The 16,556-nt window shown below is 33.5% G+C and overlaps 2 protein-coding genes across 2 annotated transcripts; both read right to left on the bottom strand.

The window, feature by feature from the left end:
- Positions 1-527: 527 nt before the first annotated feature.
- Positions 528-3,878, bottom strand: LOC132039297 (uncharacterized). The gene is given in 11 exon segments (XM_059429809.1): positions 528-851; positions 854-861; positions 1,072-1,109; positions 1,111-1,165; positions 1,295-1,404; positions 1,474-1,638; positions 2,086-2,216; positions 2,357-2,702; positions 3,048-3,152; positions 3,379-3,526; positions 3,874-3,878. Coding segments are annotated over 11 exon segments (1,260 nt in total). The 3' UTR covers positions 528-702.
- Positions 3,879-12,175: 8,297 nt separating this feature from the next.
- Positions 12,176-15,458, bottom strand: LOC132040188 (large ribosomal subunit protein eL13y). The gene is made up of 5 exons (XM_059430810.1): positions 15,345-15,458; positions 13,720-13,832; positions 13,483-13,616; positions 12,739-12,897; positions 12,176-12,617 (listed from the first exon to the last, which is right to left on the bottom strand). Exons 2-5 carry the CDS (start codon positions 13,823-13,825, stop codon positions 12,396-12,398), a joined length of 621 nt encoding a protein of 206 aa, XP_059286793.1. The 5' UTR covers positions 13,826-13,832; positions 15,345-15,458; the 3' UTR covers positions 12,176-12,395.
- Positions 15,459-16,556: the final 1,098 nt, after the last annotated feature.

Raw genomic sequence — 16,556 nt, forward strand, 5'->3', positions numbered from 1 at the left:
TTTAAGCTGCATAAGATAGGTTAAGTGCAAAAAATAACTCCTACAAATAACCACTCATCACAATAGTAAACCATATGCTTCATATTTTTGCTACAAGGAACCAAACCAAGGTTTGGATCTTGACATGTCCGTGGCTCTTAACCTTAGTTATTTCGCCAGGAAGTTGGTGGACTAATCTTGAATTAGGTCGTGTTGGTAGCATTTGTGGGCTCAGTGCAAAACTTGTTAGAAATTAAATCGTAAGAAACTTTTGAAATAAAATATGAGTTTTTCGTGGCGATTTTTCCACTTTATGTGGTGATTTTAGTCTCCAAAATGGTGTCATTTCTTGTAGCGCATTTAGGCATGTCTTGTGCAGCTTGATGACCACATGAATAAGCAGTGGCGTAACAGTGAATGGTGGTCAACTGAACATCCTTCATCGAAAAATATAATGTGTATATAAATAAAAATATGTACATATATAAACTTTGGACGCTCTTAGCGAAATTCCTGGTCTCGTTGCTGCTGAGAATAAACTGCTGGGATCTATTCAAGTTAGACCATTCTTTGAAACAATGCAGAGAAGCTTGGTCCAAGGGAAAATATTTACAAAAGTCAAAAAGAAAACTACAGCTAAAATTTTATTGGTTGTGTTCTTTATACAACTCTATAATGGTCCAACCAAGTCATCAATAAGAGCTCATGGTTTTCCCAAACAAGTCAAGGAACTAAGTGACCTTTATGTCCAAGAGACTTCTTCCATGATGATTCCAAACACAACAAGTGTAATTTCTCAACAAATGGCTCTAATATTTCTGACTCTTCTTCTGGTGCAAAGGCCATGCAAATGCTTAGCTCCTTGACTGATTCCCATATTCCCTGTTATAATAGCTTCATTGTCAAAGACTGTTATAGCATAGCATAAAAGAATTCAACTTATATACACTGATATTGCAAAAAATTAGTCACTCCATCAATGTAATTTAGTCTGTTATAACATATTGTCCGCTATATACACTGGAAGTTAAACTCGAACAAAAATAAGGGAAAAGCAAAGAAAATTTTGCACAATATGATATGTGCTGTTACCTACTATAGTACAACATCATGCCATGGTCTCTCCTCAAAGGACCAATTGTGAGGCTGCAGAATCAGCAATCTTTCTGAAGCCATAATAGACAGCCTAAAAGATATAGTACCATCCCATGTTACATTATGTTATTGTAAGGGACACATATTATGCACAGAATTAATGTTGTTAAACTAATAAAAGTAGTAGTAACAAAGACATAAAAGAGTACAAGATTGTTACATCAAATCTTGAGGCGTCAACAAATGTACATTTGAACTATCAATAGACCTAAGAGGAGAAGTCAGCATTAAACCGTGATTTGCTCTTGAAGCACATTTCCAGTGAAGCCTCTGAAAAAGAAAGTAAAAAAGTTGAACTTATATACGCTGATATTTATACACAAGCTTCATTGATCTTACCATAAGATTTGCCAAAGCAATTCCAATAATATCTCTGTTCGTTGCAATCTCAAGCCCTGACAGTGAACTGCTATCGATATCTGAAGCCTTTGTTCTGGGGTCATTCACACACTCGCCGTTAACAATACCAAACAAGCTGTGACCAGAAGTAATCTTAAATAGCTCCTACAACAGTACCAAAATGTAGACATTTCAACGCACAGTGCGATATATAATATCAATCTACTGTACTTTATGGATTCTTGAAGGAATATAGAAATTGTAATGTCTCTGACCGAGGGCAGGGTGATGAGGGCCGGTCAAGCAGACTAGCAGACTTGTAGGCTGGCAAGCTTCCGAAGATGAGGTGTGCATGACACCATAAGCGAATCACACATAGGAATGGGAGTGGAAAATAAAGAGATTTATAAAGCATAGCTCAAGTTCACATGGTGCACCCACTTTTGAACTCAATGATGCATAGCCCAAAGACAAATCCCTAAGGTTTGTTGAGCCAAAGCGGATAATACGTGTCATGGGCTTGGGTCGTGACAACAACATAACTGAAATGGTAGTGGATGCACATTTCAGTACGAAATATAAGACATTGTCCATGTGTTTAGATCAATATACCTCAGGGCTTCTAGTTTGAGGCCATATCAGAAAATCTTCTCCAACAGGCGATCCCACAATGGTCACATTAAGTCTTCTATAAACTTCAATGTAAATTACACTAAGCAAAATTGCTGTATGAAAGATGAGCACTATGTCAGATTATGACATAAAACATCAAGTAAATAAAAAATGTTTGAAATTTCGGGCTTGCAGAAGTACGAAAAAATGACGATGATAGTGGACCGGAGATGAAGATATACTACCACTAGTCCACTACAATATCCAGAGCTTAATGCTGAATGCAGGTAAGAACACTTCGAATCCATTAGAACAGAAGTCCTTTTGAAACCCCTTGACTTAAAAAGAACTGTGTTAACTGCATCCAAAACTTTAACCAAATTGCGCCTTATTTCTCTTGAAATTAACTCTGCTTCAAATTCCTTTGCAATAGCATCCAATTCAGTCATCCATTCATTCATAGTCTTTCCAGCTAGAAGCATAGCCTCCATACATGTCGACTCTAGTGATTTGGGTGGCATTGAAGTAGATTTCATTTCATTTTGAATTGAATAACCATCCATCTCGCGGTTAAAAACCATAAATGCCTCATCCTCAGTGGCAACGTAAAGCAAAGCCTATATCCAATAACAGACGGTTTAAGTTCTATGCACACATAAAAAACAGATGTTTTATCAATCAGGGATCACTTACAAGGTAACTCTTTATGAAAATTATTATAGTAATTAGCAACTTGATAAAAATGCCAAACATAGCAACAACAGAGTAAATACAAGAATAAAGAAGATAGACGATGTGGTATACAATCCCAGAACATTCATGAACAGAATATCCGAAATTGGAAAAGAAGCTTAGGTCCCGTTTGTCCATAGAATTTGATTTTACTGTATTTTCATGTTCAATACAGCTCAACTTCCAAATACCCTTTTTAACGTAACTTCAAATACTAGTACTTTTTTTCAAATATCCACCAATTCGTGTTGAAAAACCTTTGCCAAAGAAGTGTCTTTGTCCTTTGACTGGAAAGATACCTCTTGAGTGAACTTCTCCCTAGCATCTTTTTGGACCTGCCAAATTGTAAAAAAAAATAATAAAAAAAATAAATAAATAAATAAATTAAAACAATGCACTAAATACATAAAACGTAAAATACTCGAATTCTCAGAAGGGATAGGACCATTTCCATATATAATGATTGGATTTATATATAGCAAGGTATCAGATCACTATTTTAACAGCAAGAAATGATTAAACAATTAAGTAGAACATATCAGAATAAAAAATAGTGCCAACCTCCTGATATTTTTTGGCTCTAGATGAATGTCCAGTTTCTGCAAGAGCAGAAAAATCCAGAGGAAAATTTCTTAACGTTTTTCTCTTGGGTGCATTTGCACTTGCAGTAGCCAAGTTCCTGCACCTTCTTTTCTCATTCGTGGTCCAACTGTCGAAGACATAATTAAGTAAATAAAAATGTGTCCTCTCTAATAGGTTAAACTTTTAGATAAGATGATCCACTCAAGGTCCTCAATTCAAGTCTCACCGCCACTCATTATAAAAAAGAAAGTTTTCGCATGTTTGGCTGTGAAAAAAAGAATAAATGGGAATTACCTAATACTAGCAAAAGTACACAGTGAAACCAAACAAGAACCAAAACTCAACATTATCCAATTGAATTCTTGTATTGAAAAGTAAGATAACCTGCTGCAAATATATAATGAAGCCATAGATGCTTTAACAACACTACCCACCATCATGGGTTGATGACACACCGTTTGCAATGATGCATACAGCATTTTCCAAGATTCAAAGATTCTCAAGACTCCAAAACAAAAGGTTAATGATAATGGCGGAGCCACAATTTTCACTAAGAGATCTAAAATATAAAGAAGTAAACGCTCGAAAAAGCCAAGAAGAGTCAACTATTTATTATATATACATAAACAATAATTTTGTAATTAACTAACGAAGGGGTTCGTCATAGATAATGATGTAAGGCCATATATAGGCACTGAAACTGGATTTGGAAAAAGACACAGAGACAAGACAGCAGATAATGATGATTAATACAAATAACTAAAATTATTACTATAAAAGCATCAGCATTATAGAGCTATATTTTTTTGTTATTTGAGTTAGTAAAAGATGATGATAACGATGTGATTGTTAAGTTAATGTTTTAATTAATTTTGAAACATTTCATCTGATAAAAGTTTTCCAAACTAAATGAATGTGAATTTGAAGATACATTTTTCATTTAGTATTTTACGTTTTAGGTTCTTGAAAGTTACATGAAAGTTGCATGTATTTTAAGAAAAATTCATGAACCTATTTAATGAAAACTTTTATGTTATGTAATTTTTATCCTATAAATAGTGTTTCATTCTTTTGAAAAAGGAAGACCAAGAAAACAATTTCCCCTTAAAACTTTAGAGAGACATTGATCAAAAGGTGAAATCACCAATTCAAGAATACTGAGCAACTTTCTTGAATGCTACTTTGTGGCTTATTGAATCCCGAAGATAGAGTTGTTATTTATTCTTCCGTTTGTCCTCCAACTATCTTCAAGAAACGTCTTAACGTGCCTCTGCCAAGCAAGTTTATTTTGGATTTCTTTTATTATTATCATTCTTGTTCTAACAATTTGAAGATAGTTGTCTCTATGGCTACTACATCACCATTGAATGGTGTTCCATCTCTACCTAATCCTAATTTTGAAATATTCGATGGCAAAGACTTTCCTAGATGGCGTGGAAAGATGGAATTTTTTTAAGACGATTGAAGTTGGCATATGTTCTTGAACAACCTTGTCCTAATGCTCCTGGTTCTGAGGTAGCAACTGACGAGGCTACTTTGATTAAAGAACAAATTGCCAAGTGGAAAGATGATGATTATTTATGTAAGAATTATATTCTTGGAGGAATGTCCAACAAATTTTATGATCAATATTATACCAAGTGCAAATTTGCTAAGGATATTTGGGACGCTCTCCAAAATATCTATTTGGCGGAAGAGGCGAGTTTAAAGAAATTTCTTGTTTCAAATTATATGGAGTTCAAACTGGTTGATGATAAGTCAATCACTGAACAAGTGCAAGAATTCCAAGTTATAGCTAATAAAATTGCTATCTCTCGGAATTGCTCTTGATGAAAATTTTCATGTTGTGCTATTGTCTCGAAACTTCCTTCCTCTTCGAAAGAATACGGCAAACTCTTACATAAGAAAGAAGATTTGACTCTTGAGCAATTGTTGCGATTTGCAAATTGAACAAGAGACTCGATATCGTGACAATAATATTTTGAAGGAACCCGTCATGAAAGCTCATGTGGTTGAAGAAAAATCAACCAAGAAGAATCAATAAGAAAATTTCGAAGGCAAAGAGAAGTACGAATTTTAAGTACAGTACCAATTCTAAGTCGGTTGAATGTTACCACCGTCACAAATTTGGTCACTATGCGCGTGATTGTAAAATTCTTAAAGTTTTAAAAGAAGAAAGAAAAGGCAAATAATCATGGAAAAGATGAATTTGTAGCAATTGTTACCGAAGCATTTGTAGAAAGTGAAATCAAGTGGAATGGTGGATAGACACCGAACTCGTCATATATCAGGTGATTGAAATGCTTTCAAGACCTATGAATTAGTGGGGGACGATAAAGTTTTGTATATGGGAAACTCGTCCTCTGCTAAGGTTGTGGGAAAAGGAACTGTTGAATTGAAGTTTACTTCCGGAAAGATAGTCACGCTGATAGACGTATTGCATGTTCCTGAAATTCGGAAGAACTTGGTGTCAGGTACGCTTCTTTCGAACATGGTTTAGAATGATTTTTGAGGCATAAATTTATACTTTCTAAAAATGGCATATTTGTTGGAAAAGGCTATGCTACAAATGGAATGTTCAAACTCAATATTGATAATGAAAATATTTCGCTTATATTGTGGAGTCTCTAGATTTATGGCATGAACGTCTTGGTCATGTGAATTTTAGATCCATACAACTTATGGTGAAAAATGGATTAATTAAGGACTGTGGAAAAGATCATACTACTAAGTGTCTTACTTGTAGTAAATGCAAGATAACAAAGAAACCTTTTAAGACGGTTGAAAGGACATCCACACTTTTGGAATTAATTCACACCGATATCTGTGAGATGGATTGCTTGTCACGTCATGGTAAGAGATATTTTATCACTTTCATTGACGATTACTCAAGATATACATATGTCTTTCCATTAAGAACAAAAGATGAGGCATTTGAGTCTTTCAAAACATATAAAGCTGTTGAAAATAAATTGAGTTTGAAGATTAAATCAATTAGATCATACGTGTGGAGAATATTTAAAATCAGATTTTATTGATTTTTGTGAAAAAGAAGGCATTGAAAAGCAATTGACTACATCTTATACACCACAACAAAATGGTGTATAGGACTTTCATAGAAATGGTTAATTCTATGCTTTATGGATATGGTATGCCTGCGGAAATTTGTGGACCTTATTTTATTTTCGTCTTTTTGAATCGAATACCTTCCAAGAAACTTGAGGCATCCACTTTGGAAGAACCGAAAGCCAAATATAAATTATTTTAAAGTATGGGTTGTTTGGCTCATGTTAGATTACTGTATCAACATTTGGCTAAGGTTGGCTATAGAGGAGTAGATTGTGTGTTTATTGGTTATTCTCGGACAAATGATTCTTAAATCTTGAGACTCCAAGTCCTCTCACAATTATTGAATCCTTACATGCTAACTTTTTTGAGCATATATTTCCTAAGAAAAAGGAATCTTTAAACAAGATGCAATCTCCTCTTAAAAGGAAAAGGTTAAAGAAAGCCATACGAGGCGCGGATAAGATCAGCCCAACCAAAGAACTTTGGACCTGATTTTCAAGTTTATTTGGTTGAAAAAAATCCCCCGAAAGTTACGCCGCAAGCGTATCTTCCCCATGATGCTCCTTTTTGGCGTGAAGCTATTGATGATGAAATGCATTCTATCATGTCAAATAATACATGGATTTTATCAAATCTTCCTCCTGGGTGTAAACCTATTGGTAATAGATGGATTTTTAGGAAGAAATTAAAATACGATGGTACTATAGATAAGTACAAAGCTAGCAAAAAGTTTTACTCAAATGAAAGATATTGATTATTTTGATACCTTTGCACTTTTTGTAGCTCGGATGACATCTATTCGGCTCTTGATTGCTTTAGCGATTCATAATATGATAATTCATCAAATGGATATAAGACTGCGTTTTGAATGGAGATCTAGATGAAGAAGTTTACATGAAACAACCGAGAGGGGTTTATCATTCACAGTCGTAAACATAAAGTTTGTAAGCTTCTTAAATCTCTTTGGATAAAACAAGCTCCAAAGCAATGGCATAAGAAATTTAGAAAGGCCATAATTTCTAATGGCTACTCAATCAATGATATATGCATATTCGCAAATTTCAAGAAAATTGAGTTATAATCTTGTCTCTGTGGATGACATGTTGATCTTTGGAACTGATATTGAAAGAGTTAAAGAAACAAAATCATTTCTTGCTTCTCGATTTGAAATGAAGGATCTTGGAGATATTTTGGGCATTAAAATTGAGATCAGCTAATGGTTTGACTCTTACTCAAGCAAGTTATATTGAGAAAGTTCTAAAGAGGTTTGGTCATTTTGATGACAAGCTTTGATCCTAGATCAAACTGTGCGAAACTCTAGTGACGTTCTTGATCAATTGACGTATTCTCGGATTGTTGAGAGAGTCTTATGTATGCCATGCATTGTACAGAGCAGCCGTATATTGGCTATGCGGTAGGGAACTTTGAGCAAGTTTACTAGTAACCCGTGAGTTGAACATTGGAATGCCTTAATTCGTGTTTTAAAGTATCTAAAGGCACGATTAATAATGGCCTACATTATTCTACCTTTCCGGCCGGTTATTGAAGGCTTAGTGATGCTACTTGGAATTACGATCCAAATGACTCTAAATCTATTAACTTTGGCGGGCTATCAAAGAGGCATGTATTACTTTTCGGAATTTATAGCTATGTCTTCCGCCGGAGAAGAAGGTGAAGTATGCTAATAGATATTCCTATGTGGAGTAAGTCAATGCCACCTTTGACTATCTATTGGATAATAAAATTGCTATTTTTCGGGCTTAGTGATTGTTACAATCGAAAATCGAGGCAAGTTCGTCTCAAACACAATCATGTGAGAAGACTTTTGGAGGATGGCATAATATCGCTTCAATATGTGAAGTCCGATTAATCCTTTGTCTAAAGGGTTAAAAAGAATTAGTAATGGAAACTTGTAAAGGGATGGGAATAAAGCTCGTTGTAAATTAATTGTACTTTATGGTAACCCTACCTAATGATGTAATCTTAGGTTCAAAGGGAAAAACAAGTAAAGTTACAATTGTGGAGATCAATAAAATTTCCATTTCTTCAAAGAGTGAGTAAATGTGCATAGGTTGAGATTCTATTCTCTTAATAAATCTATAAGACCGATCTAGTTAGTATGACGACTCTTGATAGATTTACCAATATTCCCTACTTGTAGAGGAGGATGAGATTATATTCTCTTAATAAGTCTATAAACCGGTATCGGTTGGAGTGTATAGGAACCTCTTGATAGATTTACCGACACTTCTTTGTAAAGGGGATAGATTAAATTCTCTTAATGAATTCGTAGACTATTTGGTCGGAGTATGCAAAGTTACTCTTGATGAATTCACCGTGCTAATGCGAAGTGAAGGCTGCTTCAATAAGATTTTTAACAGCTTAAAGCACTTAGTTTAAAGGATTCAGACACATGGCCGTAAGGTGTCAAAGGATACGATTTTCACCGAACATAGTAACGTGCGTGGAAATTTTTCTACTTCATTTAATGATCTACCAGTTCAAGATTTGTTCACTAAGTAGTCAATGATTTAGAATGTATTCACTAGCTAATGGTTCAAGTCCAAAAGACACCATTATTGATGCATATTACTAGATTAATGTCTCAAAAAAATATTTTCAAAATTTCTTGAAACAAGTGGGGAATTGTTAAGTTAATGTTTTAATTAATTTTGAAACATTTCATCGATAAAAGTTTTCCAAACTAAATGAATGTGAATTTGAAGATATATTCTTCATTTAGTATTTTAAGGTTCTTGAAAGTTACATGAAAGTTGCATGTATTTTAAGAAAATTCATGAACCTATTTTAAATCTATTTAATGAAAACTTTTATGTTATGTAATTTTTATCCTATAAATAGTGTTTCATTCTTTTCACTTGAAGAAAACAATTTCCCCTTAAAACTTTAGAGAGACATTGATCAAAAGGTGAAATCACCAATTCAAGAATACAAGAGCAACTTTCAATGCTACTTGTTGTGGCTTAATTATTCTTCCGAGAGACTCGACTATCTTCAAGAAACGTCTTAACGCCTCTTCAAACGCCTTAGCCAAACAAGTTTATTTTGGATTTTTATTATTATCATTCTTGTTCTAACAGTAATGACATAGAAGAGCCAAAAAAAAAAAAGTGTCCTAAAAGTTAGAAAAGGAACAAAACAGAGATTTTCAAAGCCACCAGATTAAATGTGACTACGAGGCTATGAAATAATGCTAGTTGCCGGCCAATGTCGTTAATCAGCTAATTGCTTGATAGAAAAGTGATTTGTTAATATAAAGATTAAGGTTTTAATAGTGTATTCCACAATTCTTGTGGAGTATTTTGACAATTTGGACTTCGGAGAGGAAATATTCAATTAATTACGTTAATTAATAATGATACAGTCAAACATCTCTATAGTGGCAGCATTTGTCCAAAAATTTCTACACTTATAAGTCTTTACTGTTATTTCAATTTAGATCTCATTTAAAATAAACAAAAGTATGCAAAAGTATTTTTCAAGATTTTTATGTTATAAACGAAAACAAATACTTGTTAACTTTAAAATCTCAATTGATTTTCATATTTCATTAATAAAAATTGAAAAGACTAATAAATTACTCATAAATCCATAACTAGTTCTATTGTACCGATAGAAAATTAAAATTTAAGGAACATATGCATTTAAAATTAATTAATTAATATTTCAAGTTTGACGTAAAAATTATACAATTTTACAACTGAATCGTCCTTGCCTGAATTGTCTTACTCAATCTCCAAAATGTTATCCCGAACTTAACTTAGTTAACCCATCGTTGATCTACCTAGCAGACATGCCATTGTGGTATCACTGAATTTGCAATTTTCCATCAACATATTTATATTTATTGCTCAATTTTCTAACATTATAAAAAATTCTCATTATTTCTCATTCTTTTCATTTCATTTCCCTTTACCGTGTTTCTCTTGTAGGTTGTTTCGTAAGTTTTAGTCTTTTAGTGATAATATAGCGCTTGAATTGACGAAGATTTTTTTCCAAACTTTCAGTAAAAGAGAATTCAATAGCTTTCCCTTAAAGGCAAACTGTCTAAGAGCTTTTTTTAAAATCAAGCAATACTATTACTAAAATATCTCCAAATCTAATTCAATCAGCTCTTTAAAGAGACAAATTGAAAAGAATATATATATATATATATAGCGTCAGTTCCTGTCTAAGAGCTTAACAGACGGCTCTTCTATTTCACCCCAAGTAGCATTAGGTGGAGGCTCTTCATCAGCAATTTTGTTGTCACCTTCTGCATTCGATATCTCTTATTCTTTTACTCCAATGACTTATGCAATAATCTCTTCATCAGTATAAGTTTCAAGGATTAGACGTGTTGTATCCAGCTCCATATAAGTGGTAGCATCCTGTGCTTTTTTTTCTTTTTTGGCAAAAGACAACATCCTATGCTTGATTGGTGTTATGAGATGGGATTTGTGCTATAATTTTTTTTTTTTTAATTTAGATATTTGTACTTAAAATTTACCATGTGCATGACATTAATAATGATTAATATAAATATTTTAATATTTTGCAGAGGCGGATCCAGGATTTAAATTTTAGGGGTTCAACCTTAAGATTTTTAGTATTGAACCCATTATATCTTTAAAGTTATGGGTTCATATCCACTATTTATTAGGATTTTCATAATTTCTTATACATAAATTTATACTCCTCATCTAAAGTTAGAGGTTCAATTGAACCCTCATTTATTATGCTAGAGACGCCCTTGATAATTTATATTATTTCCTACAAAATATTATTACACAATATTTGAGTATGACTATTATAGAGAGGTAATTTTACAAAGAGTGTACCGATATAATGAGTGTCATTATTGTTATAGGTAGAATGCTATTATATAGAAGTAAAATATAAGATGAAAAATCGGTTTCAGAAAAAATCAGGCTGTTATAGTGAAATGTTGTTATAACGAATGGCAATTATAGAGAGGTTTGTCGTTATAGTAAAATGCTATAATAACGAATGACAATTAAAAGAAGTTTGACTGTACAAGTTTTTGAGTTTATGCTCAATATTAAAGGCATTGGAAAATTTGAGCAATTTTCATATTACTGTCATTTGTCAACTAAGAGAATGATTGATATAGAAACCCGAATTGTATTCATAATTGGGATTTTTACAAGGTTTATGAGGTTTAAAATGTTAGTAGTTGAAACCAGGACAGTACAGTTATATTTCACTTCATTTTCATTTTAGCTTGTGTAACTCTTCAGATCAAATTATTTAGTTCTATATAAACATAGAGTGCGATACATTTTCTGTTCAGCATTGAGATCCCACAGTTTCTTGTCCTTTGTTTTTCTTATGTTTCCCTAAAGTTGCCCAATATGTGAATCAAATTACAACAAGAATACAGTTGATCTACATCTGATTTATTTCAGCCTCTTAGAGCAATCAGCAAGAGGTAAATGTACTTAGTCTTATGACTTCTGGTCAAGTATTTAATCGATTCGAATTCATAAAATGTTCACCTTATGACAATTCGACTGTCAATATTTTAACCACAAATGTAGATAAACTCCAATGTACAACCACACAACCATCAATATATGCCACAAAACTAAAAAGAGCCTTGATCTGTATGAAGCAGTACTAACTAGAGTAAAAAAACATGAAGCTGAATGTTTAATCAAACACAAATCATCCAAGATGGCCATCCAACGTATAAAACATACCTCTATTTGGATAATTATCAGTGCAGAGCTAGAACAAAAAACATCAAGAGCAATAAAATAACCACAACTTACGCTTTAAGGATACTACTATGGGAGTTATAGCCTGACTAGAGCATAACAGACTTCCAACAAGTACAAAAAAAGTAAATTCTTGAAACAATAGACTCAACCAAAAAATAGCAAATGCTATAAGACTATAATGTCTTATTTCTTCTCTTCCTTCTGTGCTTCAGCCGCTCTCTTCAACCTCACGCCGACATGACGAGCATTAGTACGCTCAATACGCAGCTTGCCATAAGCATTGAATGATTTCATTTCATCTGTGACCTTAACAAGCTCAACAGCTGGCTGCTCTCTAACAATAGGCAAGTAAGGACCCTGGACTTGAGTGGCATTGGCAAGTTCCTCAGCACTAGAATCACCAGCCTGTGCAATCGTGTTGAAAAGATGTAAGTTCAAAGATAATCCAAGAAAATAACAATAAGCAAACAATAAGTTTTTCATTGTCAATAGCAGACTGGTAGGATTACAATAGTTTCAGGTTTACCTTGACTTTCTTAGAGTGCCTTGGGAAGATGACAAGCTTAGCTTTGTATGTCTTGAGCCTCTGGACATTGGTCTGAAGACCTTCTAGGGATCTGTTCCTGCGCCTGTGATCCACAGCAATGCCTATAGTTGGAGCAAGTTTCTTGGGAATACCAGCAGCCTGAAAACAACAATGTGCTTAATATATGATAAAAATCTTTAGATAAAAAATGAAGGATATGAATACGGAACGACTTCAAAAGTCATAGTTGCAACTTAAGAAGAGAGGTATAAAATGGAACCTGCCCCACTCAAAAGGATAGATAAGTAAAAAAGCTTATTGACCCATGAACTTGATTGCACGAGAACCAAATTCTATGTAAGCTCGACATGCCAAACTCTAATATAAGCTCAGCATGAAACATAGATCCCAACAAGGAAACAAGTTCAATTGTACCAGGCACACATACATTTTTCCCATTTCAGGCAGGCAGGTTCTTTTTTTTTTTTTTTTTTTTGGGGGGGGGGGGGGGGGGGGGAGCAACAATCTAGAGTAAGAGCCCATTTGGATTGGCTTATAAGTTGCCTATAAGCTGTTTTCAGCTTTTTTGAGTGTTTGGATGGCCAGCTTAAAGCCATTTTGTGCTTAAAATAAGCCCAAAAAATTAATTGGGTCCGTTTGGCTTAGCTTATCTAAAGCAGCTTATAAGCTGCTTTTTTTAAGCCCATCCAAACAGGCTCTAAGATTAGATAGAATGAATCTTACTTTCAGCTCTTCTAGAGAAAATCCCCTGCCAGCTCTGACTTTCATGTTGTATTTTAGTGTTTGTCCATGAACAATAGGTCGGAGGGATCCCGCTGTTGGCCTAGGGAAGATTGTTGCAGCTTTATTCTGCCTAGCTGGAATTAGCAAAAGCAAGAGAGGTCAGGAAGTGTAGGTATTCTATTCTTAAGCCAAAGTTGAATTTGAGACTTGAAGCCAGCAAAAAAATGGAAAACTCACCATTGCGTCTCCTTGTTTTGCGAGCAGGTTGGTTAAACCAAGTCTTTACATAGTTTTGCCAGTGCTTCTTATAGTGACCGTTGGGGATAACATTATTATGCTTCATGGTTTACCTGTATACACGAGAGACGGGTAAATAATGGAAGGAAAAAAAAACTTGACAAATTTATAATGAGTCCAAAGAAGCACCAATGCAAGAAGTAGGTCTATGTGATTAGAGGCTGCCTTAGGAGGCGATATGAAAACATTATGATTCAAACAACAAGAAACTACTCAGCTATAATAGGATAAACATTTTAAGAAGCTAATATTGAAAAGGTAAAAGCTTAGCAGACTAGTTTAACATTATTTAAAAGAAACAACAAGAAGCATTAGCAATAGTTATGATTCAAACAAGAAATATCTTTTTTAGTTTGAGAGCTGTGTGATTTCAAGACATTGAATCCTGAGCATTTCTTGTCCTACATTCTATCCATACAGAACAAGACGCACTTACAGCAGGCTTCAAAGACGCTGAATACCAGGCCATTTTATTTTATAGAACAAAAAGCACAAGCAAAACAAAAATTGCACCGTGACAGTAAAAAACATTTTCCTTTATCTCTATCCACACACCAATATGACATCATCCCTCACCATACAAAAGAAACTATATCAATAAAAAGATGGCATTTCCTGGAGCAAAATGAACCAAGATAGCATAGAACTATGGTAGATTTATTGAGAGGATCCGAAAGAGCGGATCTAAAAGACTTATGCTATAGGCAGGGGCAGATTTAAAGCGCATCGATGGTGTTCACCCAAACACCCTCGGCAAAAAATTACACTGTATATATATGGTATTTCTATATGTTTTAAGCACATATATATATTTCGAACACCCTGAACACAAGAGTTGGGTTGGTTCAATGGTTTAGGGGGGTCAAAATTCACCGTGAGGTCCCAAGTTCAAGCCTCAGGCACTACATTTTTATTTTTCGAACCCCCTTAGAAAATATCCTAGATCCCCCCCCCCCCCCCCCCCCCCGGTCTCTTTTCCTCCATCCAACTGAACTCAAGTTTCATAAATAGCCTAGTTTAAACATCCACCATTACTTACAAGCACATTAATTTGCTAACAAATCTTATACTCCCACCACTCACTTTTACTTCTCAAGTTTCGCTTCCTGAGAGTCATCAAACCACATGAAGATGCATTTTTTTTCATCATATTAACATGAGAAAGAATTACAACTTATAGTATTTTTTCGTATAGTTTCTGAATATCTAAGTTCTAATTCAATTTAGCTCCGATGATTAGTGAAACTGTTCGAGAAGTGAAACGTGACAAATAAAAGTGAACAAAGGGAGTCTAATTTAACTAAAATAACATCTCAAAAAAAAATATGTAGCTCATTAATAACAAACAGAAATAAAAATCACATATCAATATATTCCATTATTTCAGTTTACATTTTATTTCCAAATCAGACAGAAACAATAGAAATATCTACTCGAAGTAACATGGAGTCATGTAACAAAGTTTATTAAAGCAAGTTGATGCAATATAAATTCATATTGAACGAACAAAATTTACATAACCTTAAAGATAACAAAGAAATAATAAATCAGTAAATCTTACGTACTTAGAAGGAAAAAAACTGCTAAAATTCTTCTTTCGGGATTTGGAACAATAAGGTGAGAGTAAAGGTTTGCTTTTTATTTGAGAAACCCTAGATTAGAGACATTTTTTGGGCTTCTATAGGCCCAGGCCCAGTATTTGTTAGGATGACTTAAGGTAAATAATTGATGGGCTAGCCAGAGAAATAGTCAGAATTTGAAAATTTTGTTAAAAAGAGCCATTTTTTATGCGAAAAATCATGACAGGATCGAAAAACTTTATTATGTGTGAGGACTAGTCCCAAAAGAAACTGTTCCTTTTTTTTGGTGAATGTGTATAATTAAAACAGATGATATATATTTTTGTGATTGAATTAACTATGATGTATTTTTCATATACAAGCGAAAAGAATAAAAAAATTTGTGTATATATCTAATAAAATAAAACTGCCCAATAATATATATGATATTTTCACAAGAAATAGATGTTGTTCAAAATGTACTAAATAGAATATTTTCACAAATTTAAGAGGCTTTTTCATGTAAGATATTATTATGGTTTTTAAACCCATGTCCCTGTCATGAATTTCAACTTTAAAAATGTGAAACTCTATGATATTGTCTAGGATTTCACCCAGGATATCAAGATAGAGTTTCAATATTTAATGTGTGAAAACAATAACACTGTCATGAAAAGTAGCTACTTCAATGACTTTTGAATCTATGATTATTTTCTTAATTAATTGCAAGTTTGAAAAATGGGTTAAGTCCACAAATAATTTTCATGTACATCTTGATTTTTTGATCCCGCTTAACCCTTTTTTTTAAAAATAGTTCAGAAAATTCTCTAGACAAAGTTTTTATTCTCATCCAACATAAATTGTGACTTGTGGACATAAATTAATTTAATGAACATTGAAACAAATCCCTTGATTTATGCCTTATAAGCAATAATTAGAACTTATAGCTAATGGAATATATATGAAGCTGCTACTTTTGTTGCCCAAAAAAATAGTAATGTGACTTTTGCTTTGAAAATATTTATAAAATATTTCAAGAAAGGAAAAATTTCTCTTTTTTTTGTGCGGAGAGTCCTTCAAATTGCACTAGTCTTTAAATTTTGTTTCATATTTGTAGGTTTTTTAAATTTTGTCCTTCGCTTATAAATTTATTTTTGCCCTTCGCATTTGAAACTTTGAGCTTTTTGCGCGCTCAAATTGAATTCGAACCCCAATTTT

This window comes from Lycium ferocissimum, chromosome 12, assembly GCF_029784015.1.
Source record: "Lycium ferocissimum isolate CSIRO_LF1 chromosome 12, AGI_CSIRO_Lferr_CH_V1, whole genome shotgun sequence".
Classification (NCBI taxonomy): domain Eukaryota; kingdom Viridiplantae; phylum Streptophyta; class Magnoliopsida; order Solanales; family Solanaceae; genus Lycium; species Lycium ferocissimum.

What these genes read in the sequence shown, in the direction of transcription:
- LOC132040188 (XM_059430810.1), bottom strand. Translation starts at nt 13,825, where the DNA reads ATGAAGCATAATAATGTTATCCCCAACGGTCACTATAAGAAGCACTGG. An exon ending in CAAAACAAGGAGACGCAATG is followed by an intron (nt 13,617 to 13,719) that starts GTGAGTTTTCCA and finishes TGCTAATTCCAG; the next exon opens with CTAGGCAGAATAAAGCTGCA. An exon ending in GGCACTCTAAGAAAGTCAAG is followed by an intron (nt 12,618 to 12,738) that starts GTAAACCTGAAA and finishes ACGATTGCACAG; the next exon opens with GCTGGTGATTCTAGTGCTGA.